Source organism: Schistocerca gregaria, chromosome X (genome assembly GCF_023897955.1).
Source record: "Schistocerca gregaria isolate iqSchGreg1 chromosome X, iqSchGreg1.2, whole genome shotgun sequence".
In the NCBI taxonomy this organism is placed as follows: Eukaryota; Metazoa; Arthropoda; class Insecta; order Orthoptera; family Acrididae; genus Schistocerca; species Schistocerca gregaria.
The window spans coordinates 43,690,243-43,716,163 of NC_064931.1; the positions used below are offsets into that span (position 1 = coordinate 43,690,243).

At 44.6% G+C, this 25,921-nt stretch overlaps 1 protein-coding gene across 1 annotated transcript in view; it reads left to right on the forward strand.

Moving 5' to 3' along the window:
* Window positions 1–25,921, forward strand: part of LOC126299502 (zinc finger CCCH-type with G patch domain-containing protein) — a 151,411-nt gene that overhangs the window by 37,866 nt on the left and 87,624 nt on the right. Inside the window, exon 4 of the mRNA XM_049991449.1 lies at window positions 25,396–25,530. Coding sequence (XP_049847406.1) covers window positions 25,396–25,530 — 135 coding nt within the window. The remainder of the gene's footprint in view (window positions 1–25,395; window positions 25,531–25,921) is intronic.

The following is a 25,921-nucleotide window of genomic DNA, read 5'->3' on the forward strand; positions in this document are numbered from 1 at the left end:
CCTGTGTAAAAGTAGTGTGAAACATTGGATCCGCAAAACTACAGACCAATATCCTTAAAAACTTTGGTTTGCTGCAGAATTCTTGAGTGTATTATAAGATTGCATCAAGCTTTCATCCACAAATCAGCACGGATCAAGAAAGTATCACTCATCTGTGGTTCAGCTTGCCCTTTTCTCACACAATTTCCAGGGAACCATGGATGAAGGGTAACATGCTGATTCCATATTCCTAGATTTCCAGGATGTGTTTGACACAATGACCTATTGTAGACTATTAACAAAGGTGTGAGTGTATGGAACAGGTTCTCAGATCTGTGAGTGGCTTGAAGACTTTTTAAGTAATGGAACCTAAGATGATGTCTTGGATAGTGAGTGTTCATCAGAGACAAGGGTACAATCCTGAGTGCTCCAAAGAAGTGTGGTGGGACTGCTGTTATTCTCTATATACATAAATGTCTGACAGGCGGGGTAAGCAAGCAGTCTGCAGCTGTTGTTTGCTGGTGATTCTGTGATGTATGGGAAGGTGTAGTCTTTGGCTGACTGTAGGAGAACACAAGATGACTTAGACAAATATGAAGTTGGTGTAGCAGCAGCAGAAGTGTGCTGCTTGATAAAGTCAAATCAATTAAATATGTAGGTGTAACAATGCAGAGCAATATGAAATGGAATGAGCACGTAATTCAGTATACGAAATGGAATGGGCACGTAATTCAGTAGTAGGGAAGGCAAATGATCAGCTTTGGTTTATTGGGACAATTTTATGAAAGTGTATCTCATTTATGAAGGAGAATTTGTATATGACACTAGTTCATCCCATTTTTGAGTACTGTTACAGTGTCTGAAACATCCACCATGACAGATTGAAGGAAGACACCAAAGAAATTTAGGAGCTGCTAGATTTGTTACTGTTAGGTTCGATCAACAAGCTAGTACTACAGAGGTGCTTCATGAACTCAAGTGGGAATCCCTGTAGGGTGGATGACATTTTCTTCATGAAACAATATTCAGGAAATTTAGAGAACCAGCTTTGTGACTGACTGCAAAATGATTCTACTTCTGCAATGTATATTTCATGTAGGAATCCAAAGGATAAGATAAGAGAAATTAGGGCTCATAAGGAGATGTAATTTTTCCCCTCACTCCATTTGTGAGTGGAACAGAAAAGACAATGACTAGTAGTGGTATAAGGTGCCCCCTGTCATACAACATATGGTGGGCTGTGTATTGGAAGCACTGCACCAAATATCTATGAAAAGGACACATGCAAAATTGTTTCTGGGGGTGGCGATCTTTGTGCTTAGTTCCTATTTGAGCTAGGAACATGGGATAAAAAGTTTTTGATTTAACCCAGACCAGCAGCCATTTGTACAGCCATTCGAATATCTGTCTCACAGTACCTAAGTTACAGTATATTAAACATCATTTGAATAGCAAAAGTGAAGTTGGCGCCTAGGCAAATTGTGCGAATCAATTACTTCGTTTTCCAAAAGATTTTAATTGTGCTGAAATTAATGCTCAGCTAATAGCACCATTTTTGTAGCAGCATTCAGATTTTTTTTTTACAGAAACGGTCACCCTCGTTCAGATTTTATGTGCAAGAAACAGTCACCCTTAAATAGCTCTGGACTAGAGCAGTTCAGATTTGGTCCACTGGTTATTGGATATCGGTATAAGACAAGTTTTAACTGTTTGAAAAAGTCTTGCTTTGTTTGGATTTTACATGCCAAAAAGAAAGTTTTTCTGGGAGGTTTTATTAAGTACACCGCTTCCATACTTTAAATTTTTACTAATTTGTTCACATTGCTCATGAGGGTAGATAAATGGATAAAGTCAAAATGAAATTTACTTTATCCAATAATCTTTATCTGTGGGGTCTTGCTCACTCGTCTCATATATGGTGTGTAAAGGATGCTGCATTCTTGGAATGCTATACAACAATCCGAGCAAATAACGTTAATAGTTTTATTCCAATAAAGCAGATTTGACAATACTTAACTTGAATGTACTACATGTTGTTGCAAGTGGTGGGTGACAGCAATATAATTGAGAGTCCTTGGTTATATGAAATGCTCCTGCATGTTTGACACGCAGTTTGTGGATCACTAATAACTGTTCTCTTAGCAGTCTCTGGTTGGCTGCACTAGTACTCTGTGATCTGTCGACTAATGTCCGGCCGAGGCTGGCAGGAGCGGCACTTATATTCACTTCTTGCAGAGGTTGCTGCTGTTGTGGTGTGGTCCTTGTCAGCAGGCTATTGGCTGACATCGCCTCACTGCCTTCTTTGGTCTTCCGTTCTTCCTCTTTGTTCCGGTGCTTGTGGTTACGCCAGAACATTTCTCCCCCTCGAAACGACAGGCCTTCATTGTGTAGGGAGTGCGACCACGGAAATGGATGCAGGAGTGTGGGTGCAATATCAGGCCGGAGGCTGTGGCTTGAGGGGACATAAAGCATCTGGCTGTACCCTGCCATCCGGTGTGCGCTCTGGTGGAAACGGCTCCCGAAAACAACCAGAAGGGTATGCATCCACCTCCTGCTGCCATGAACCAGATGAAGAAGGTGGCGACTGCTGCAGTGTGTGCGTGTCCAGCTCGCATCAGTAGGATGAGAGGAAGCAGAGGAGGTGAAAGCTCCGTCTCCGTGACGTTGTCCCACAATGTCATGATTGCACGTCTCTCTCAGCTGCTGTAGCTGCACTGCACTCTGGACCCCTGAATCTGGGGGAAAAGAGACTGAAAGATCATTGTGTACATAACAGAGGCGAAGCTGATTTTGATGGCGGCACCGCAAACCAACTGGACCTGAAAGAAGATACATGCAAGTGCCAAGTCAACAGATGATCTTGCCTCACGTCCACTGTTTGCTGCCACTAAAAACCCTGTAAAAGACAATATCATGCGGTGCAAAGAGATACTTGCAGCCTTCCTTTGCCGCCGGATGCTGAGGAGGGTGGAGCAGTGTCCGATGGCGGCAGCCGCAAAGCAATTCCACTGGAGATGGTCCATCTCATGCGTGCGAACGATATGAGGTGAGATACAGTTGCAGTGCTTGATCCCAGGTGTGTGCGGAGCGAAGTTCGGCTATCTGCTGCTTGAAGGTTCTGACAGAATGTTCCGCTTTGCTGTTTGACTGTAGACTGAACGGTGCACTAGTTAGACACTATATGCCATTGCGTTCACAGAATGTTTCAAATTCATTTGATGTCTACTGAGGGCCATTGTCTGACACTATTATTTCAGGTAAACCTTCTAGGCAAAAAACTGATGACAACACCTAAATTGTGCTATGTGACGTTGTCGAGTTCATTGGCAGAGCAAAAGGAAACTTGCTATATGAGTCAACCACAATTAACCAATGAGTGTTTCAAAAAGGTCCCACAAAGTCTGTGTGCACACAATTGCCATGGCGATTGCAATTGAGACCAAGTAGAGAATTTTTGTGGCGGAGCGGACTGATTTTCTGCAAGTGCGTGACACTGTGATGTCGTCTGTTCTATTTGGGTGTCCATACCCTGCCAAGTACAGTTTCGACGTGTTAACTGTTTGGTATGAACAATCCCCCAGTGTCCTTGGCGAAGTTCATTTGATTTGATTTGATTTTGACAGGGAAGCTAAAGCAGCTTAAGTCTAAACTGCCACTGCCCGCACCGAAACTGAGTTTATTGTGCGGTATTGCTCCTTGTATATCTAGTAAAGCCAACCAATGCCCTTAAATAGTGCAAGGAGTCCCTTTACCAGTTTTTTGTTAGACAGAATTTCTTCAGGTGTAGTTGTCCTGAAGATTCTGTATCTTTTGCTCTCCTGTGCCATGCATTCGAAGATTAGGTGTGATGCAGTTTCTTTGCCCTCATCACAGATCCTACATTTAGAGTCTGCTTCCATTATACTCATTGTGTGTAGGTGTTTTTTGAAATTTCCATGGCAAGTCATCAGTCCAGTCATGAGTTTGATCTCTTTCCTGTTCAATTCCAGGATTACAGAGCTTCTTTTAAAACATGACGTGGGCATCATTACCTTACCATGTTTTGTTTATGGACCTTGGTCCAATATTCTATTTGCTGTTTCCTGAATCAGTTCCGTATTTCTAGTTTGATCATAGCCTTGGTGATTTTCAAGACAGGTTCCGGTTCAATAAATGGACTCATTGCCTCTATGCTGGCCAATCTGTTGGCTTGTTCATTGCCACAGATCCCTTAGTGGCCAAGGACTCACACTAGGTTTACCCTGTTGTTTCCCCCTATTTCCACCAGAGCCCTGTGGCATTTTGCAACAATCTTAGATCTTGTTGCAAGAGCTGCCAGTGATTTCAGGGCTGCCTGACTGTCTGAATAGATGCAGATTCTACGGTAATTGTAGCACCTATGCATATTCTCCTCCACACATGCCCTGATTGCAGTAATTCCAGCTTGGAATACAGAGGCCAGTTTTCCTAGAGAGATGATGCCCTCCAGTCTTGGATGAACCTCCTATACTCCTGCCCCAACACCTTGGTCTGATTTTGACCCATCGGTGAACCAAACAGTGTCCCCATATGGTGTCAAACTGTTTTATCCCACTGCTCCCTGCTTCCAGTTATTATATTGTAAGGCTTGTTGAAGCAGTTGGGAGTTATTATATAGTCAGCAGGCATTTCCCCAGCCATTCCTATGTTTACATCACTCACTATGTTAGTGTGTGATTCTGGATATCCCAATGAGATCCAGTTATTGCCAGTTTTAAGTCTGTATGCCCCAGTTCCTGCCTCCATCTTGACCCAAAGGTGTAGTGGAGGCATGTCCAGCATGGCTTCCATCCCAGCGGTTGGTGTGCAGCTACTTTTGCCTGTTATGGCTAAGCAGGCCAATCTATGCACCTTAGCAAGCTCCTTAGCTGTAACCTGCTCTTCCACCGCACTACAGCCCCATAGGAAATCCTAAGTCTAACCACTGTGGTGTATATCCGGTGCATACCTCTGGGGCTTAGGCCCCAGTTTTTACCAGAAGCCCTTCTAGTACTCACTAGAGTACTTTTTGACTTGGAGCAGATACTCTTAATGTGAGGGGTCCACGTTAGTTTCTCATCTAAGGTTACCCCTAGATATTTCACTATTCCCTTCACAGGTAGAGTTTCATCGAAAAGTTTTAGATTCCAACTTGAGTGTTGGATTTGCCTCTTTGTAAATGGTACCACAAAAGTCTTCTTAGGATTAACCCTCAGATCCTGTTTAATGCACCAATATTGCACAATGTCCAATCCTCCTTGTGCCATATTTCTAACTGTGTCAGTAAATTTGCCAAGTATTACTATGACAAAGTCATCTGTCTAACCTTGACAGAAGCATTGTCTGGAATGTTGGTTTGAATGTAGAGGGGCCCTAATTAGCCTCCTCTCCCCAACGTATACATTAACCAGTTTTTCCAATGTTTTGAGAATGGAAGAGGACAGACTGATTGGTCTCATATCCTTGGCCTTGCTATGATAAATTCTCCCTAGCTTTGGAATTAAGACAACCTTCACTGCCCTCCAAACATTAGGAATGATTCTTACTGCTAGTCTAACCCTGAATAACCTGCATAGGACTCTCATGAGATTCTCTCCTGCCTGTTGCAGGAGAGCTGGAAAAATTCCATCTGGGCCAGGTGACTTGAACAGTTGGAATGTTCCCACTGCCCATTGGATTTTATTAAAGTCCACACACTCCTTGGCTGATTCCCCGTCCTCTCTTCGAGTGCCTGAGAACCATTGTCTCTCCGGGATCACATTCTGGTCTGTGTTGTCTGACAGAGCATATTGAGGAAAGTGAGTTTTGAGGAGCAGTTCCAACGTCTCATGTGCTGTCTTTGAATATTCCCCATTTATTGATACTCTAGTGAGGATTCTGTGAAGTCTGGCTTGAGCAGCCGTGCTCTCCACTTCCTCACAGTATGCCTTCCAGGATGTCTTCTTTGCTTGTCTGATTGCAAGCTTGTAGTTGACAAAGGTCTCACAATATTTAGGCCATTGTCCATCATGTCTCGCAGTCTTAAACAGTCTTGTACCTGTTTTCTTTGAATTTCCAAGTTATTAATTCACCAAGACGCACTCCTATTTGTGCACTTCTTTATGATTGTGCAGTTGTCCTGATATGAGGTCACTATGGTGTAGGTAACAGCCTCTGATCCTTCCTCAAACTCTACTGGATTCTTTATCGAGGTTTTAATTTCCGATAAGCCTAAACCAAGGTCCCTCCTATTTGCCTCCCAGTCAGTTTTCCTGGGGTTCCTATAGGTCATGGTCTGTCTGATTCCCATTTCAACCTTGAATTTAATATAGATGTGGCTCGATGGGGATGGCTCCAATACCACATGCCATTGCTTGACATAGCTGCCCATCATCATAGAACCTAAAGTTATGTCAATTACTTTTTCCCTTCAGCTATTCCTGACTGTAGGTTCACTGCCCCTATTCAGGACCTCCAAGTTGTCAGCTAAAAGAAATTCAAGAAGGTACTCACCTCTACTGTCGGTGTCCTTGCTGCCCCACACTAGGTTGTGGCCATTGGTGTCGCATCCCACCAGCAGTTGGTCACCTTGCCGATGGCAAGTCTCTACCAGTCTCCTCACTTCCAAAGGAGGAGCAGAGCTGTCTTCATAAGGAAGGTATGCTGAGGCCAAAATAATTTCCCTTGTGAAACCTTCCTCACACTGCTGCATTGTAATGGTCACTAGATCCCTGGAGTGGAAATCCATCATTGGCATGAAAGAAATTCCATTTCTTACATAGATGCATGTTGTGGAGTTTCTTAGATCTCTAGCATAAATCAGCTTTCCTCCAGTGTCACTGAGGCCCGATACACCCCCTTTATATAAGTAGGGTTCTTGTATCAGGGCCACGTCTACATCCTGTCACACCCCCCCCCCCCCCCCCCCGCCCCATGCAGTGGCTCAGTTCAGCAGAGGCCCCTTTACTGTGCTGCAGATTAATCTGCAGCACCTCCAGTCTCTGTATTGCTGCCATTATTGCCCTTGAGATCATTGAGAACGCTGATGGTGACCTACGAGAATCCTAAAAACAATTTCAGGTCTTGCTCTCGCATCACGTTCAGGGACTTCTCGCCAACCTCCACCACCAGGGTTCGTCCTTCCGGTACAACCTTCTGGTTGATCACTCTCCGTTCTTCTATTGATACTTTTGGGTTCTTAGCCCCTGTTTCCTCGAACAGAGTCTTAGGAGAGGGATCCTTAAGGATCTTTGGTACCCATATTGATACCTTTGTGGTCTTAAGAAGTTCCGCTGCTGTCTTGACCAGCAGCTTCGCCTCATCCCACAGGGATATCATGGGCACCTTGTCCTTAAGCCATTCCACTGTGAACACCCTCTCACAGACAAAAATGAGGGCACCACGATGTAGATAGAACCTCCTGAAGTTGGGTCCTGGACCAGTGTCCCTGTCTCTCTCCCCCCCCCCCCCCCCCCCGCCCTAATCTTTTCAAAGAGGGCCATCTGTACAGAGTCATCCTGCTGCGAGGTGATGGCCACCAGTGGATAACCTTCCTGGATAACTGTCACCTTAGAAACTGAGACTGCTGTGCTATAGGTCTGTTTCCCTATTTCTTGCCTTGGTTTTTCTGGGCTCGCTTATCCAGGGAGGAGAGAGTCTTAGATTCCTTCCTTATCCTCTTGCTGCCTGTCTTCGACATTGTGGGGATGTGCGTATCCCCTTCAACCGGAGACAATTTTTTCTTGGGGGTCTTAGGCTCAAGTCCCTTTAATTCCCTCTACTTGTCTTTAGGAAGCCATTCTTTCCCTTCCTTTTTCCTCTGTTCTCTGAGTAGTTTCCTCCTATGGCCCCCAGACAAGACTTTAATCCTGATGTGGTCCAACTTCTTGGTTACAGTTCCCACTTCTGGTGCAGGTCTAGACCCTGATTCAGTAGTGAGTGGTCCTGACCCTGATGTTTGGGTGTCTGAAGTCTCAGTTTTCCCCTTGGTTTGTTTTTCTTTATTTTCTTGAATCGTGTCCGTATTGGTCCCACAAGATTTGGGGATCTACATTGTCCACACCATGAATACCCCACACAGTGTAAGGCTACTTACTCAGGGAGGTCACCCGGTATCCCTGAGGCTCCATTTGCAACATATCTTCCCATTTGCCACGCACCCCTTGACGTGGATCGCATCACAACTTGGGTTGGGAAAGCGAATTGGGTAGCACTAGGAGTGGATAGGGAAGATGCGACGTTGTGGGACACTTAGTCTGATCCATTGGCTGAGGCCTTTCCAGCAGTAGGTCCTCTACCTTCAGCATAGCTCTCAGCTTCACGCAGATATGCAAGCCTCTCCACCCCATGGACAGTTCTTCGTCAAGGTAGTGTCCCCCGGAGAGGTTGGTGAAGTAACTGCAACACTTCTATTTGCAAAGCTTTAGGGATCAACACACGTGACTGTCCACTGTCATTTTGAATGAGAATCACACTGTTCCGTACAGTGAGGCTATGCCAACATGCAAAGTATTGGCACACAACAGAGTTCTTTATGCTATTCAATGAGTGAGGCCAAGATGTGTGACTGTATGTTAGCAAAATGTTCAACTCTGAATCAGCTTCCGTGGCCTGTGCAATTTTTCTGTAGTTCAGTGGAAAACACTGAAGCAATTCAGAATCCTGAGCATCGATGTGACAACAAGATGCAGTAGAAATGTCAAAGTCTGTATCAGGGCCAATCAGAAGATGTGAAAGTGCATCCGAATTACCATGTTAGGCCATTGGATGATACACAGTCTCATACTGTTATTAAGACAACAACAAAGTCCAGCTTTGCAATTTTTGGGCAGTTCATACAGGAACCGGTTTTGATGGATGAAATAATGACTGCAAAGGCAGTAGAATTTTCTGCAATACAAATTTGGTGACACAATACATAACCTCCCCCCCCCCCTCTCCCCCTCCCCATTGGCCCGGGGGGCTAGAATCAGCCCGAGGTATTACTGCCTGTCGTAAGAGGTGACTAAAAGGAGGCTCACACATTTTGGCCTTTACGTTATGGTCCCCTGTAGGGTTTGATCTCCATTTTTCAAAATTTTCCAGAAGAGCTAGCCAATTGGGGTAGGGCGCCTTACATGGTGCATCATGTCCAATGTGCATTGAGATCTTTAGTCCACTTTCTCGTCATTGCATTTCAGTCCCTCTCATTCTCCATCTCTTGGGCAAGCACACGTTCTTGGGTGCATTTTCCACCATGCACTATGCAGTGTTGCTATCTGCATCGATGATGTCTATGGACTTCTTTGCACCTGATATCCAGCACGGTAGCCAGTCTGTTGTGGTGGGACTGCCATGTACCCTGTTGGGTGTAGCCCCCTGACCACATAGGAATCACACTGCTAATGCCTGTGCCATTAAATCCCCATGTATGCCAAGGGGTAGATGCCCATCACCCTGGGGTATCAGGACTCTCGGCAATGGCCATCTTGCCAGGTGGCCTTTGCTGCGGCTGAGTAGCACCTGTGGGAAGGGCCCCTGGTCGGAGTGGGTGGCATCAGGGCGGATGACACGTGATGAAGCGTAGTCCATCATCTCTTGCTGGTGGTGAACCACCAACAGTCTCTAAGCATTCATGAGCTCAATTCAGTGCACAGAAGTATGACCCCAAATCGTTCCCCTCCCTGGCCACACCATGGGAGGAATGCCAGGCTAAGTATGACAGCGGATCTTATTCGCCCCAGTATACTGTATGTTCGAGAGCGGGTGGGCAATCTTTCATGATGATGAAGCCTTAGTTTTTTTGTTGGACATTTAGAAGACAAGTTTGGGGGGGGGTGGAGGGATTGTCCAAAATGAGATCTGGTTCAGTCTTGATCAAAACAGCATCCTCTACCCAGTCACGGATGTTACTCACTTGTGACAAGCTGGGGGACGTTTCTGTAACCATCACGCCCCATAAGAGCTTAAATATGGTCGAGGGTATCATGTATCACAGGGACTTTCGTTTGCAGTCTGATGGTGAGCTGCATTCCAATTTAGAGCAGCGAGGTGTACATTTCGTCCGGCATGTCCGAGGGATAATCAGGTTGCCACCGGTGCCTTCATCTTGGCCTTTTAGGGTGATACATTGCCCAAGAATGTCAAGGTGATGGTCTACCGCTGTGATGTAAAGCCCTATATCCCTCCCCCGATGTGGTGCCTTAAGTGCTGGAAGTTCAGCCATATGTCTTCCCGCTGTACTTCCAGTGTCACATGCCGAGATTGCGGATGCTCCTCACATCCCAATACTCAATGTGCTCCACCTCCCATCTGTGTCAACCATGGAGAGTACCATTCGCCTTGCTCGCCAGACTGCAGGATTCTCCAGAAAGAAAGGAAAATCATGGAGTTCAAGACCCTGGAATGACTGACCTACACTTAGGCGAAGAGAAAAGTTGATCGCCTGCATCCTTTATGTATGACATTATCTCATGCCGCCGCTGCAACTGTTCTGGTACCATCAACTCTGCCAACCCCAGTCACCTCTCAGAGCTGGAAGACTACACCTGCCTCCTTGATGGTGAGGGGCATTTCCCTCACTGTTGCTCCTGCACCATCTACTTTGGGAGCAAACCCCCCCCCCAACCACCGGGGATGCCTGTCCTCACTTCTAAGCCAGAGAAGCATAGGTCTTCTTTGTTCTTTGGCTTCTCTCGCTGGGAAGGGGTCCCTCCCTTCCCAGGTTTCTGCTAGTGGGAAAGGGGAAAGAAGATACCTGCCAGTGACTGAAGAGCTCAGAAGCAGCTGGTCATAGGGCTTCATGCTCATCCTCAGTCCCGGAGACTGGGCCACTGAAGTCCTTCCAACCAGGGAAACCCAAGGAGCAGCAAGAGCAATCCAAAGGGAAGACCCCTAAGACCAAGGAAATTGCAGTGGCACTGATACCACCACTACTTACAATCTCTGAGTCTGAGGATGGGGTGGAGATTTTGGCATCCGCTGAGGACCTATATCTCGCCAGACCCTCACACACATTAGATATAGACTGCTCAGGCAGTAAGTCGGTGGCAGCAGGTAACTCTGAGGCGTAAACTGCCCCATTGAATGTTCCATGCCTTCCCAGTCTCACGACGTCATCTTCCAGTGGAATTGCAGTGATTTTTTCCATTGCCAGGTTGAGCTATGGCAACTGTTAAGCTTTACACCTGCAATCTGCATTGCCCTCCAGGAAACCTGGTTCCCGGCAATGTGGATCCCTGCCCTACATGGCTAATAAGGGATATTACAGGAACCGTAGTGACTATAATCAAGTGTCAGGTGGAGTTTGTGTTTATGTCCTAAACTCAGTCTATAGTGAACCAGTGCCCCTTCAAATCCCTCTTGAAGCTTTGGCTGTCAGAATAAGGATGACAGAAAATAACTGTCTGCAATGAAATCTCCCTCCAGATGGTGCAGTACCCCTGAATGTATTAGATGCACTGATTGATCAACTCCCTAAACCTTTCCTATTTTTGGGAGATTTGAATGCCCATAACCCCTTGTGGGGTGGCACTGTGCTTACTGGCCGAAGCAGAGATGTCGAAATTTTACTGTTTCATTTTGACCTCTGCCTCTTAAATACTGGGGCCGCCACACTTTTTAGTGTGGCTCAACGTAGTTACTCGGTCATTGATTTATCAATTGCAGCCCAGGACTTCTCCCATCTATCCACTGGAGACCATCATGTCCTGTGTGGTAGTGACCACTTCACTATCTTCCTGTCTCTGCCCCAGCATCAGGCCTACGGATGTCTGACTAGATGAGCTTTAAACAAGGTGGACTGGGAAACTTTCACCTCTGCAATCACTGTTGAATCTCCCCCACACAATAACATTGTTTCTGTGGCAGAAAACGCGATCCCTCACTCTTTAGGGTGCCCAAGGCGGAAGGCAGTCCCTTGGTGGTCACCGGAAGTCGCTGAAGCAATTAAGGGGTGTCGGTGAATTCTACTGCGGCATAAGCGGCACCCTTCCCTGGAGCACCTCATAGCCTTTAAATGGCTCTGTGCCCGCATTCACCAACTTATCAGACGATGGAAGAAGGAGTGTTGGGAGAGATAAATCTCAACCATTGGGTGCCATTCGTCACCTTCCCAAGTCTGGGCAAAGATCAAACGTCTTTTTGCATACCAGACCCCAACAGGTGTTCCCGATGTTACCATAAATGGCGTGTTATCTACCGACACAAACGCTATTACCAAGCACTTAATTGAGCACTTTGCTCGAGCCTCTGTATTGGAGAATTACCCTCCAGCCTTTTGCACTCTCAAATGGCAGCTGGAAGGGAACGTCCTCTCATTTACTACAAGCCACAGTGAATCCTATAATGCTCCATTTACAGAGTGGGAGCTCCAATGCCCTTGAACATTGCCCCGTCACAGCTCCTGGGCCTGATTGGATCCACAGCCAGATGATTAAACATCTGTCATCTGACTAAAGCGACATCTCCTTGTCATCTTCAACTGGATCTGGTGCGATGGTGTCTTTCCATCACAATGGCGGGAGAGCACCATCATTCCGGTGCTCAAACCCGGTGAAAACCTGCTTGATGTGGATAGCTATCTGCCCATCAGCCTCACCAGCGTTCTTTGTAAGGTACTGGAGCATATGGTATGTTGGTGGTTGGGTTGGGTCCTGGAGTCACTTGGCCTACTGGCTCCATGTCAGGGCATCTTCTGCCAGGGTCGCTATACCATTGATAATCTTGTGTCCCTCAAGTATGCCATTGGAACAGCCTCTTCCAGACGCCAACATCTGGTTGCCATCTTTTTTGGTCTACGTAAACCATACGAAACCACCTGGCGGCATCATATCCTTGCCACATTGTATGAGTGGGGTCTCTGGGGCCCGCTCTCGATCTTTATCCAAAACTTCCTCTTGTTCCATACTTTCTGTGTCCAAGTTGGTGCCTCCCATAGTTCCACCCATATCCAGGTGAATGGAGTCCTGCAGGGGTCTGTATTGAGTGTCTCTCTATTTTTAGTGGCTGTTATCGGTCTAGCAGCAGCTTCGGACACTCTGTCTCATCTTCTCTGTATGCAGATGATTTCTGCATTTTATACTGCTGCTCCAGTACTGTTGTTGCTGAATGTCACCTATAGGGAGCCATCCACAAGTTGCAGTCATGGGCTCTAGCCTACGGCTTCCAATTTTCAGCTGCAAAGTCGTGTGTCGTGCACTTCTGTCAGCGTCGTACCATTCATCTGGACCCAGAACTTTACCTTCGTGATAATCCACTCACTGTAGTGGAGACATATCGATTCTGAAGACTGGTTTTAACGCTCGATTGAGTTGGGGTCTTCATCTTCGTCAGCTTAAGTAGAAGTGCTGGCAGCACCTCAATGCCCTCTGTTGCTTGAGCAACACCAATTGGGGTGCAGATCGCTCTACACTGCTGCAGCTCTACAGAGCCCTTGACCAGTCCCGAATTGACTATGGGAGCGTGGTTTATGGTTCAGCAGTGCCCTCAGCTTTGCATTTACTCGACTCTGTGCACCACTGCAGCGTTCGACTAACGACAGCTTTTAGGACGATTCAGGTGACCAGCGTGCTGGTGGAGGCTGGGATCCATCCATTGCAGATCAGACGTGCACAACTGCTCACCAGTTATGCAGCACACATTTGTAGTTCTCCTGAACATCCAAATTACAGTCTCCTGTTCCCACCCGCGGCAGTCCATCTCCCGCAGTGGCGGCCCAGGTCAGGGCCAACGATTGCGGTTTGCGTGCAGTCCCTTGTCTCCGAGCTGGAGTCCTTCCCTTTACCGCCTCTACTTGTGGTCCGTTCACGTACACCTCCATGGTGTACGCCTCGGCCGCAGCTTCATTTGGACCTTTCACGTAGCTCTGATGCTCTCCATTGTCACTTCATCTCGATTCTTGACGTGTTCCGGGGCTCAGCAACACCAGTACTGGAGCAGCATTATGAAATGCAGAAGTCATCTGCATACAGAGAAATGAGACAGAGGGCCTGACAGGTGCTGCTAGACCGATAACAGACACTAAAAATACAGAGACACTCAATACAGAGCCCTGTGGGACTCCAGTCTCCTATATATGAATGGAACTATGGGAGGCACCAACTTGGACGTGGAAAGTACGGTGCAGGAAGTTTTGGATAAAAATCAGGAGCGGGCTCAATGGCTGATGGTCATGTTGGCTTTGCCTACGCTCATGGCAGCCATATTGAACAGCATTCCTTACCCAATGGATACAGTGTATTCACTGCAGAGCTGGTGACCATGTCTTGTGCACTTCAGTATCTCCGTTCATGCCCTGGGGAGTCTTTCCTTTTGAGTAATGACTAATTGAGCAGCCTGAAGACTATCAACCAGTGCTACCCTCGTCATCCTTTGGTTGCTTTCATCCAGGAGTCCATCTATGACCTGGAACGGTCCAGTCGTTCAGTGGTGTTCGTCTGGACCCCTGGTCACGTCGGAATCCCAGGAAATTAACTTGCTGACAGGCTCGCCAAACAGGCTACACGGAAACCACTTCTGGAGATGCGCATCCCCGCTACTGACATGCGTTTGTTATTACGCCGCTAGGTGTTTCATCTTTGGGAGACGGAATGGCAAAATCTCAGTACGCACAACAAACTGCGAGCCATTAAGGGGACCACGAATGTGTGGTAATCCTCGATGAAGGCGTCTCGCAGGGAATCTGTGATTCTCTGCAGGCTCCGCATTGGCCATGCATGAGCGGCACACGGCTACTACCTCCTGCGCCGTGAAGACCCACCTCAGTGTCGGTGCGGCGCCCGGTTGACAGTGGCACGTATTCTTCTGTTGTCCTTCGTTGGCTGTCCCGCGACTTCATCTTCCTTTGCCAGACTCGTTATCATTGATTTTAGCAGACAACACCTCATCGACTGATTTGGTTTTACGTTTCATCCGTGAGGGTGGGTTTTATCATTTGACGTGAATTTTAGCGCATATCCTTTGTCCCTCTGTGACCTCTGCACTAGTGTTTTTAGAGTGGAGGTTTTAATGTGTTGCAGGGTGGCTAGCTTTTCCTTTTTATTTTCGTGGTCGGCCAACCACTGTCATCTGCTTCCTTGTTTTACTATCTTCTAACTGTGTCTTGCATCTGTCTGTTGTTTTTTTCTCTTCTTTTGTTCCTTTTAGTGTTCGTTGACTTTCCTTCCTTCTTGTGATCTTTCCTTTCTTTCCATTTTGTGTTATATGTCTCGTCTGTTTTATTCTCACTCATGTGGCATTGTTTTATTAGGAACAAGGGACTGATGACCTCGTAGTTTGGTCCCTTCTCCCCTCTTTTAAACCAATCAATTAACCAACCAACCAACCAACCAACCAACCACAATACACAATAGCTAAAGTCTCTTTTTCAATTTGTGAATAGTTACACTGAGCATTGGACAACACTATTGATGTGAAAGCAATTGGCCTGTCTTTATCACCAATTCTTGCGAATGCACTGTACCGATTCTGTAAGAGGAAGCGCCAAGTTGCAATACAACTGGTTTTTCAGGATCGAAGTGAACTAAGCATCGATCACTGAGGAATGTATCTTTTAAGTTTTTGATAAACTGTTTGGCACTCATCTGTCCAAACAAAGGGGACATTCTTGCGATGCAGTGGAGTTGCTATTTGTGCAGCATTCGGTATGAACTTAATGTAATAGTTCATTTTCCCTATGACTGACTGCAATTCTGTGATTTGCGAGAAACTGACAAATCTCATATGGCTAACAAATGCGATTGAAGAGGATGTACACCTTGGCTGTTTATGACATGACCAAGGTACTACAACTCAGGTTTAAAAAAATCACACTTGTTCAGTCTACACTTCAATCCTGCATCAGATAACACACGAAACAAAGAACGTAAATTTGCAATATGTTCTTCAAGTGTATGACGTGCTATGACATTATCGTCCAAATAGTTCAAACAGTTTGGTACCTGTGCAGTTACCTGTTCCAAATACCGTTGGAAAATGGTGGGTGCGGAAGCACTGCCAGACGGCAAACGCAATTATTTAAACAAGCCTTAATGAGAAGTTACGACACACACTTTTTGAGATTCTTCATTGAGTAGTATTTGAAGATACGCGATGCACAAATCAGTTTTTGAAAAGTAGCATCCGGCACCTAATTTGTCCATGAGATCCTCTGGGTGTTGCAATGAATTAGTGTCAATGACAGTTTGTGGGATGACTGTTGACTTAAAGTCAACACAGTGGCAAATGCGACCTGCAGGTTTGGGGAGCAAAACCAGTGGACTTGCCCATTGACTAGCTGATATGGGTGCAATAACTCCACTATCTGGCAATTCCTTAAGTTCAGCAGCGACTTTGTCCTGTAATGCAATGGGAACTGTTCTGGCCCAGCAAAATTTCAGTGGAGCATTATTTTTGAGAGTAATATATGCAACAAAATTGCTAGCTGTGCCTAAACCTTCAGAAAAGAGTTCCGGGAATTCTTTTAGCAAGCAAGCTACACTGTCTTTTGCATTGAATGGAGACTCTGGCAACACATTGTCCTAAATGTTAAAATCAAACAAATCAAAAGTATCAAGACTAAATATGTTCTCACACTCATGTGATCATAGCACTGTAAAAGTCACTTTTCACATATGTGAGCGATACGTGGCAGGCAAAGTACATGTTTCGAGAATGGGAATGTCTTGTCCATTATAAGCTGTGAGTTGCATGCTAGTTTTATACATATGTAGGGAGCCTAACAGTTCATATGTGTGTCGATTGAGCAATGTGAGAGAGTCACTTGTGTCCAAGTAAAATTCACACATTTCCCACAAATAAGTGAATGAAGAAAAATTTTGTTTGACTGACTTATCACCAGTGAAACTCCACTCATGCTAGGTTTGCTAACACCTGTTGCAGACTTGGAACATACTGCATTAATGACATGGGCCTTGTGTCGAGAATTTTGTGAGCGGGCTGAATTCTTATGTTTGTTCCATTGCAAACATATGGATTACACATGTCCTTTCCTACCACAAGCGTAACACTGAGCCTGTGCGGAGGGGTAGTCTTGGCATTTGTGTCATGAATAACAATGAGGGCAAGACTTAATTTTGTTCACCTGTGTAGCGAACTGCTTATGCGGCGTGGGAGGTTGTTTACTCATCATGGCTAGCGCATGCCGCCGGTGCAAGCAAGGGACTCAACTTGGCAAATAGCTGGCTGCCGACAAGGCACTGGAATTGTACTGATCTAGTATTTGCAATACCTGCTGAAATGATTGATTGGACTGTTTCAAAATCTGTTCTCTCTAGTTTGACATCAGGTACATTGTACATGATCACATCACACAACATAATATCTGAACAGAAAGCATGGTAAGCACATTTGAATTCCGTGCCCTACCCTGCAAATCTATTACCCACTCGCAATAAGTTTGTTCTGACTGTTTTTTGGAATTCAAGAATTGATACCTAGCTGCTGCCACATTCTCTTGGTCATAATAGTTAGTTAGCGAGTCGATATCATTGTCATACGCGAGTTCACCCAGAGTGGCATTAGGAAAGAGTTTTTGAATAAATCTGAACACTGCACTTCCCACCGTGAATTATAGATAGTGAAGTTTCACTGTACCTGCAACATTGTGGGCTAGTAGATGTGCCCCAAATTGGTGTAACCACTCGAGCCATTCTTCTTCCTCACAAAACTGTCGAAAAGGTGGTATAGCAGCTGTAGTAGGTGGTGCTTGTTCTGTCGGGTGTGCAGCGTTGGCCAGTAGCTGCTGCACCGTGTTGAGCAGTATAGATATTTGCTGCATCTGAAACTGAAACATCTGCATTAGCTATGTGGCATCTAATGCTTGTGGCTGTAGCGTTTGAGCAGTAGGTGGGACAGGTGGTGTGGTCATGTTGGAAGACACAAATGCAGCAGACAGATAAAAATATGTAGAAAGAAATTTTCTGCCATGTCCACCTGAAAACACAAATTAGAAAAAATGACAAGAAACTGTTAAAGCAGTAAGTGCCCCTGCAAAGTAGGACAAGAGAGAAGTAAGGCGCCTGCAAAAAAACTTTCCACAGCCATCGGCACGGAGTTTGTTTGGAAGTCCTCGTCGCCAAAATGTTGTGTCCTCAACGCCAAATGTGGTGTGTGGCCCACTCGTCTCGTATCGGGTATGTAAAAGATGCTGCATTCTCAGAATGCTATACAACAATGCAATCAAATAACATTAAAAGTTTTATTTCAGTAAAGCAGATTTGACAATACTTAACTTGAATGTACTACATGTTGTTGCAAACAATGGGTGACAGGCAATATAATTCAGAGTCCTTGGGTATATGAAATGTTTGACACACAGTTTATGGATCACTAATAACTGTTCTCTTAGCACTCTCTGCTAGGCCGTGCTAATACTCTGTGAATCTGCCTACTAATGTCCGGCCGGGGCTGGCAGGAGCAGCGCTTATATTCGCTTCTTGCAGAGGTCGCTCCTGTCGTGGCGCGGTCCTTGTCAGTGGGCTATTGGCTGACGTTGCCTCACTGCCTTCTCTGGTCGTGCGTTCTTCCTCTTCGTTCTGGTGCTTGTGGTTCTGCCAAAACATTATCCATTGTCATTACACATTGGTTTAAAGTCGAGCTAAATGTAGCAATGAAAATTCGTTCTTACGACAATTGAATGTGTGGAAATAGTTTAAAGTGAATCAAATAAATAAAAAATGCATTCTTATGAGAAAATTGAAAACTCTCTTTCAAAAATTTAGCTTTATTTGGATTTTATATCCAAAGAACACATTTGAATTTTTTTCGTGTGCCACTTGTATGTTTCAGACTTGTGCAAATTGGTTAAAATTTTGAGAGAAGGTAGACAATTACATGTAATTAATAGTCATCCTGTTGTTTTGAGCTTTATATGTTGCCACACTATGAGCAACAAGGTTAGTAAGACAATAAAAAGACCTATTCTGGATCAGGTGTGACCCAAGTCACTAAATATCTAATTTGGTTGCCAAGCTACGGCAGTCTAATGTCAGAATTATGGTATAGTAAAAGAAGGGAACCAGAATGAAAAATGCTCCTATCATATTACAGAAAAAGACAAATATGTCTCGAACAGGGTTAGGGATGTAACTTTTCGACTAATCTGGAAGCTTCAAAGACATTTTAATCAAAACATCTCGATATAAATGTGCTTTTTTATGAGTTAATCCTACTTTCCCAGTGCAGTGAGATCTCTGTAACTGCATGGTGTTGGCACACCTGCAGCTTGCAATTTATAGGCTAAAGTTCCTGAGACTGTGCCCAAAATCCAGAAAATGGCCAGCCGTGGTAAACAGTATGGCTGAAGAGCATACATGTAATAGCTAAAAAGTATTTCTTGGGGTTAGATTAAAAGCATGACTATGTCAAGGTGTTTTGATTTAAATGTCTTTGAAGTTGCCAAATAAGTCAAAAAGCTAGTTCCCTTTTTCACATCCCTTATTCTTCCCGGGACATATTTGTCTTTTTTGTGCTATAATAGGAGCATTTATCATTCTGGTGTAGGTACAGATGTAGACCATGTGTATGTGTACTAGTTTTGTCATTCAGTCAGTTGAAAACTTAATTTCATTATATTATAGCTTATTAGTAATGCCTGGAGTTTGTTGACATGTGATATTTCTTTCCTTATGCGCAGTGCATTGTTAAATAGTACTAAAAATCCTGAATATTCTGATTATGGGCATATCCCAATGAATGTACTACTCAACTGTTTGTCTAGAAGAGTGATTACTCGTCCCCCACCCCCCTCACTGGAATGACCCATGGTTGACTACTGCCCTCTCTAATAAACTCCGCAGTATCAAGGAGATAACTGCTGCATGGTGCTCTTCCTGCCATTTTTCCCAGAAAGAATCCACACCATTGTATGTCACTTGCACATTGGTCATACAAAGACTAACCCACAGTTTTATTTTATCTACATCTACCTACTTAAATACTGTGCAAGTCACCTTACGGTGCATGGCAGGGAATACCCTGTACAGCTACTATTCGTTTCTTTTCCTGTTCCACTCACATATAGAGTGAGGGAAAAGTGACTGTCTATATGTCTCCATATGAGTCCTTATTTCTCGTATTTTATCTTTGTGGTCCCTGTGCAAAATGTATGTTGGCGGCAGTAGGGTCATTCTGCAGTCAGCTTTAAATGCTGGTTCTCTAAATTTTCTCAGTACTGTTCCTAGAAAGGAACGTCACCTTCCCTCCAGGGATTCCTATTTGAGTTCCCAAACAGGCTCAGTAATATGTGTGTTGTTTGAACTTAACTGGTAACAAATCTACCAGCCTGCCTCTGAATTGCTTTGATGTATTCCTTTAATCTGACGTGGTGTGGATCCAAAACACTCGAGCAGTACCCTAGAATAAGTCACACTAGTGTCCTAAAATTCTTCCAGTAACCGGAAGTCCACCATTTGCCTTACCTACCACAACTGTCACATGCTTGTTCCATTTCCTGTTACTTTGCGACATTACGTCCAGATATTTAGATGGCATGACTGTGTCAAGCAGAACACTAATAAAGCTGTATCCAAACATTATGGGTTTGTTTTTCCTACTCATCCACATTAACTTAAATTTTTCTACATTTAGAGCCAGATGCCGTTCATCACACCAACTAGAAATTGTGTGTAAGTCATCTTGCATCTTCTTACAGTTGTTCATCATCGACACCTTCCCGCAGACCACAGCATCATCAGCAAATGACTGCAGATTGCTGCTCACCTTGCCTGCCAGATCATTTATGTATATAGAAAATAATAGCAGTCCTATCATCCTTCCCTGTGGCAATGCTGACAATACCCCTGTCTCTGATGAACACTCACCATCAAGGACAACATACTGGGTTCTAGTACTTAAGAAGTCTTGGAACTACTACATATCTGGAAATGTATTCTGTATGCTTGTGCCTTCACTGATGTCTGCGGTGGAATACTGTGTCAAATGCTTTTCGGAAATCTGTGAATATGAAATCTGCCTGTTGCCCTTTGTTCATAGTTCACAGTATATCATGTGAGAAAGAGCAATCTGAGTTTCACACATGCAATGCTTTCTAAAACCACACTGATTTATGGACATAAGGTTTTCGGTCTCCAGGAAATTTAATATATTCGAACTCAGGATATGTTCTAGAATTCTGCAGCAATCTGAAGTTAAGGATATTGGTCTGTGATTTTGCAGGACTGCTCTTGTACCCTCCTTATATACAGGAGTCTTTTTCCAGTTTCCTGGGAGTTTGTGGTGGGTGAGAGATTTGCGATAAATGCAAGCTAAGTAAGGAGCCAGTGCCATAGGCTACTCTTTGTAAAACTGAATTGGTATCAAAATGTTTCAATTAGCTCGCACTATGGGACTTAACATCTGAGGTCATCTGTCCCCTAGACTTAGAACTACTTAAACCTAACTAACCAGAGGACATCACATCATGCCCGAGGCAGGATTCAAACCTGCAACTGTAGCAGCAGTGTGGTTCCAGACTGAAGCGCCTAGAACAACTCAGCCACAGCTGCCGGTGAATTCGTATCATATCTGGACCTGGCAGCTTATTTGTTTCGACTCTTTCAATTGTTTTTCTACGCCAGAGTGCTTATTACTTTGTCATCAACACAGGACTCTGTGCAATGATCAAATTATGGTATGTTTCTACAATTCTCCTGCATGAATGATTTCTTAAGTGCAGAATTTAAAAACTCCAGCTTTCGTTTTGCTGTATTCAACTACCACAGCCAACTGGTCAGTGAGTGAGAGAGACCAGAATTTTCTTAGGTTCTCAGCCAGATCTTTTGCTAAGGTATGACAGTGGTAGCTGTTGTACGCTTCGCACAGAGATCTTTTCGCAGGTGCAGAAATCTCTTCTAAACTATTCCTATCGCCATCTGTGTGTTCTCTTTTGTATCAAGATTGCAATAGCCTCTGCTTCCTCAACATTTTCCAAATTTTATTGCTAAACTACGGTGGTTTTTTTCCATCCTTAATGCACTTACTAGGCACATACTTATCCAGAGCACGATTTACAGTCTGTTTAAACTTGGCCCACAATTCCTCTATGTTCATTATACTGGAAGTAAATGATTGCATTTCATTGTAAGATGCTAACAACTACTTATCAGCTCTTTCTAGTAGAACCACACCCTTTGGCTTCTAGACTGATTTATTAACTTTTGTAACCATAGTCGCTATGATGGCATCTTGATCACTAATCCCTGTCTCAATACTGATGCCATCCATAAGGTCCAGCCTGTTTGTAGCTACTAGGTCTAAGATATTTCCATGTGTACAGGCTGCTGGACTAGCTGCTCAAGACACTTTTCAGAAAATGAGTTCACAAATACTTCACAAGACTATCTGTCTGCAGTGAATCTATATTCTATACTCTCTACTCCATACTCAGTAGGTTAAAGTCACCTCCAACTAGTATTACATGACCTGGGTATCTACACGCTACCAACCATAGCCTTTCTTTGAATGACTTTAGAACTGTGACTGTGGAATTTAATGTAACGAGTCTCCTCCACATTGTAAATGTGGAGCATTACAGACAGTAGCTCATATCTTGGGTGTTGTCCCCTCTTTCTGGCCTTCCTGTGTATGAAGAGAGTTTGACCTGGGGATATGATGTTCGCCATACACTTGGTTACTTTACATGTTTGTTGTTAGGGATCTGTGATGAGTGGGATTTTGAGGGGGGGGGGGAGGAGATAAAATGTTAAGGGCATATTAATGCATTAATAAAAAGTAGTCGAAATCATAAACATATAAACAACATACTTAATCTTAGTTAATTAGATAAAACTAATATAGCAACAATATTAAGTTGCGCCAGTCAGGACAACACTGTAAACATGATCTGTTTGTTTCTGTTATATTGCAGCATCATTGGTAAAATTTTGCATTACCCACCAATGACCCTAACAGTGTGAAATCAGTAGCTATGCTCAATTTTGATGAAGAAATCATGTGAGTCAATCGTGAATTTATGCAGCAGTTAAATAAATGATTACTCTATGCAGGGATCATCTCGGCAACTGTCTGAAGTAGTGAAATTAGGGAAGATATGAGCCAGATTGGTCTACCAGGCTTTTCCTGGATATGATTACATTCTTCCACTGTTGTGGCAATTCATTGGATCTCAGAGTAATTTGGTACGAGACAAGAGTATGAGGAATATTCTATTTCAGATTATGTTTCTGAACCTCTGTGTCCATGGAGTGATTCAAGATACACTCCTGGAAATGGAAAAAAGAACACATTGACACCGGTGTGTCAGACCCACCATACTTGCTCCCGACACTGCAAGAGGGCTGTACAAGCAATGATCACACGCACGGCACAGCGGACACACCAGGAACCGCGGTGTTGGCCGTCGAATGGCGCTAGCTGCGCAGCATTTGTGCACCGCCGCCGTCAGTGTCAGCCAGTTTGCCGTGGCATACGGAGCTCCATCGCAGTCTTTAACACTGGTAGCATGTCGCGACAGCGTGGACGTGAACCGTATGTGCAGTTGACGGACTTTGAGCGAGGGCGTATAGTGGGCATGCGGGAGGCCGGATGGACGTACTGCCGAATTGCTCAACACGTGGGGCGTGAGGTCTCCACAGTACATCGATGTTGTCGCCAGTGGTCGGCGGAAGGTGCACGTGCCCGTCGACCTGGGACCGGACTGCAGTGACGCACGGATGCACGCCAAGACCGTAGGATCCTACGCAGTGCCGTAGGGGACCGCACCGCCACTTCCCAGCAAATTAGGGACACTGTTGCTCGTGGGGTATCGGCGAGGACCATTCGCAACCGTCTCCATGAAGCTGGGCTGCGGTCCCGCACACCGTTAGGCCGTCCTCCGCTCACGCCTCAACATCGTGCAGCCCGCCTCCAGTGGTGTCGCGACAGGCGTGAATGGAGGGACGAATGGAGACGTGTCGTCTTCAGCGATGAGAGTCGCTTCTGCCTTGGTGCCAATGATGATCGTATGCGTGTTTGGCGCCGTGCAGGTGAGCGCCCCAATCAGGACTGAATACGACCGAGGCACACAGGGCCAACACCCGGCATCATGGTGTGGGGAGCGATCTCCTACACTGGCCGTACACCTCTGGTGATTGTCGAGGGGACACTGAATAGTGCACGGTACATCCAAACCGTCATCGAACCCATCGTTCTACCATTCCTAGACCGGCAAGGGAACTTGCTGTTCCAACAGGACAATGCACGTCCGCATGTATCCCGTGCCACCCAACGTGCTCTAGAAGGTGTAAGTCAACTACCCTGGCCAGCAAGATCTCCGGATCTGTCCCCCATTGAGCTTGTTTGGGACTGGATGAAGCGTCGTCTCACGCGGTCTGCACGTCCAGCACAAACGCTGGTCCAACTGAGGCGCCAGGTGGAAATGGCATGGCAAGCCGTTCCACAGGACTACGTTCAGCATCTCTACGATCGTCTCCATGGGAGAATAGCAGCCTGCATTGCTGCGAAAGGTGGATATACACTGTTCTAGTGCCGACATTGTGCATGCTCTGTTGCCTGTGTCTATGTGCCTGTGGTTCTGTCAGTGTGATCATGTGATGTACCTGACCCCAGGAATGTGTCAATAAAGTTTCCCCTTCCTGGGCCAATGAATTCACGGTGTTCTTATTTCAATTTCCAGGAGTGTATTTGCAATACCAATGAATATGTTCAGTCATAAAATTGATGCTTTCTTACTGTTGCACATCAGAGCAATGCATAGCCAAAATGATGATGAAACTTGTGCAATGCCCAGATTAATTTTTGGAGGCTGCAGTGTAAAACAATATGCCATCACATTGCTCAGTAGTAGATTTCTGTGGCCTAAAAAGAGCCTGTATCAGAATAATTTGTTATTGGGGAGGAACGACTAGTTGCAAATAATAATTAATTAACCAATAACTCAGTTGTATTGTCCTCTGTCCAACCAATAACTCATATGGAAGGTATTTAGTTACAAAAATATGGTAGTTTCTCAAAATTTAGAGACTTCTGTTTAACCTTAGCATGTTTTAGTTGAAGAAATTTTATTGTGCAGTGAGGTTGTCTGTCTTCTGTTGACAGTTTGGTGTATGTTTTAAAATTTTGTATTTTATCAGAGTTTGTCTAAACAAGTGGGTGCCAAGAAAGATTTCATTTAATCTGTGTTCCGACTGATGCACTGTGTTTGTTCCCTTAAGAGTAGCTGTGATCCGCTTTATTATGCTTCCTCCTTTCTCTTTCTTCTTGTGTGGGCATAATAAAACAAATAAATTAATTGTATTTTTCCTGTAACTTGTACTATATTCCAGTTTTTATGTATAAATATATTAACTTACCATTTGTTCAGTCTTTCTTAGCCTTTTTGAATTGGTTTTGTTTCATTTTAACCTGACACAAAGATTTCCTTTTTGTTTTTCTTTCTGTGTATTTCTCGTACCAATTTCCACATCTGTATGCTCTTTACTAATGAATGAATGTATGCGTTTACAGGAAGATTTCCGGTCTCTTGAGGGCCTGAAATGTCAGGCGCCATATAATCATGCATGGGGCAGCTGTAGTTACCATAATGCGATTATATCTGGAGTTGAAAGTATGGAGGACACTAATTCAATAGATGCAATTCAGGTGAGATACTAATTTATTTATTGGAAATCATGTTGTGTACAGCAGCTAAATTTCATATAACAATGTTACTTTGCTTAACATGACTACTTGTGTTATTATCCTTGACAAAAGTTTATTTTGTTATAAAGTGATCAGATTCACTTGCAAAATTTAAAAGAGGGCTTGTAAATGAGAGGCAACACTTACTACTGAAATCAGGCTTTTCATACGGACACAGCACAAAGCACAGAAGAAGCTGAAACAGAGAGCATTGCTATTTATACATAACTTTAAAGTCTATAGATCCAACAAACATTATGTTAACATGAAGGTCCCGAAAATTATAGTGTCAGGAGCTGGGAATGTAATGTCACTAGTCAATGGCCACACAGTGTGATGCACAATTTGCTGC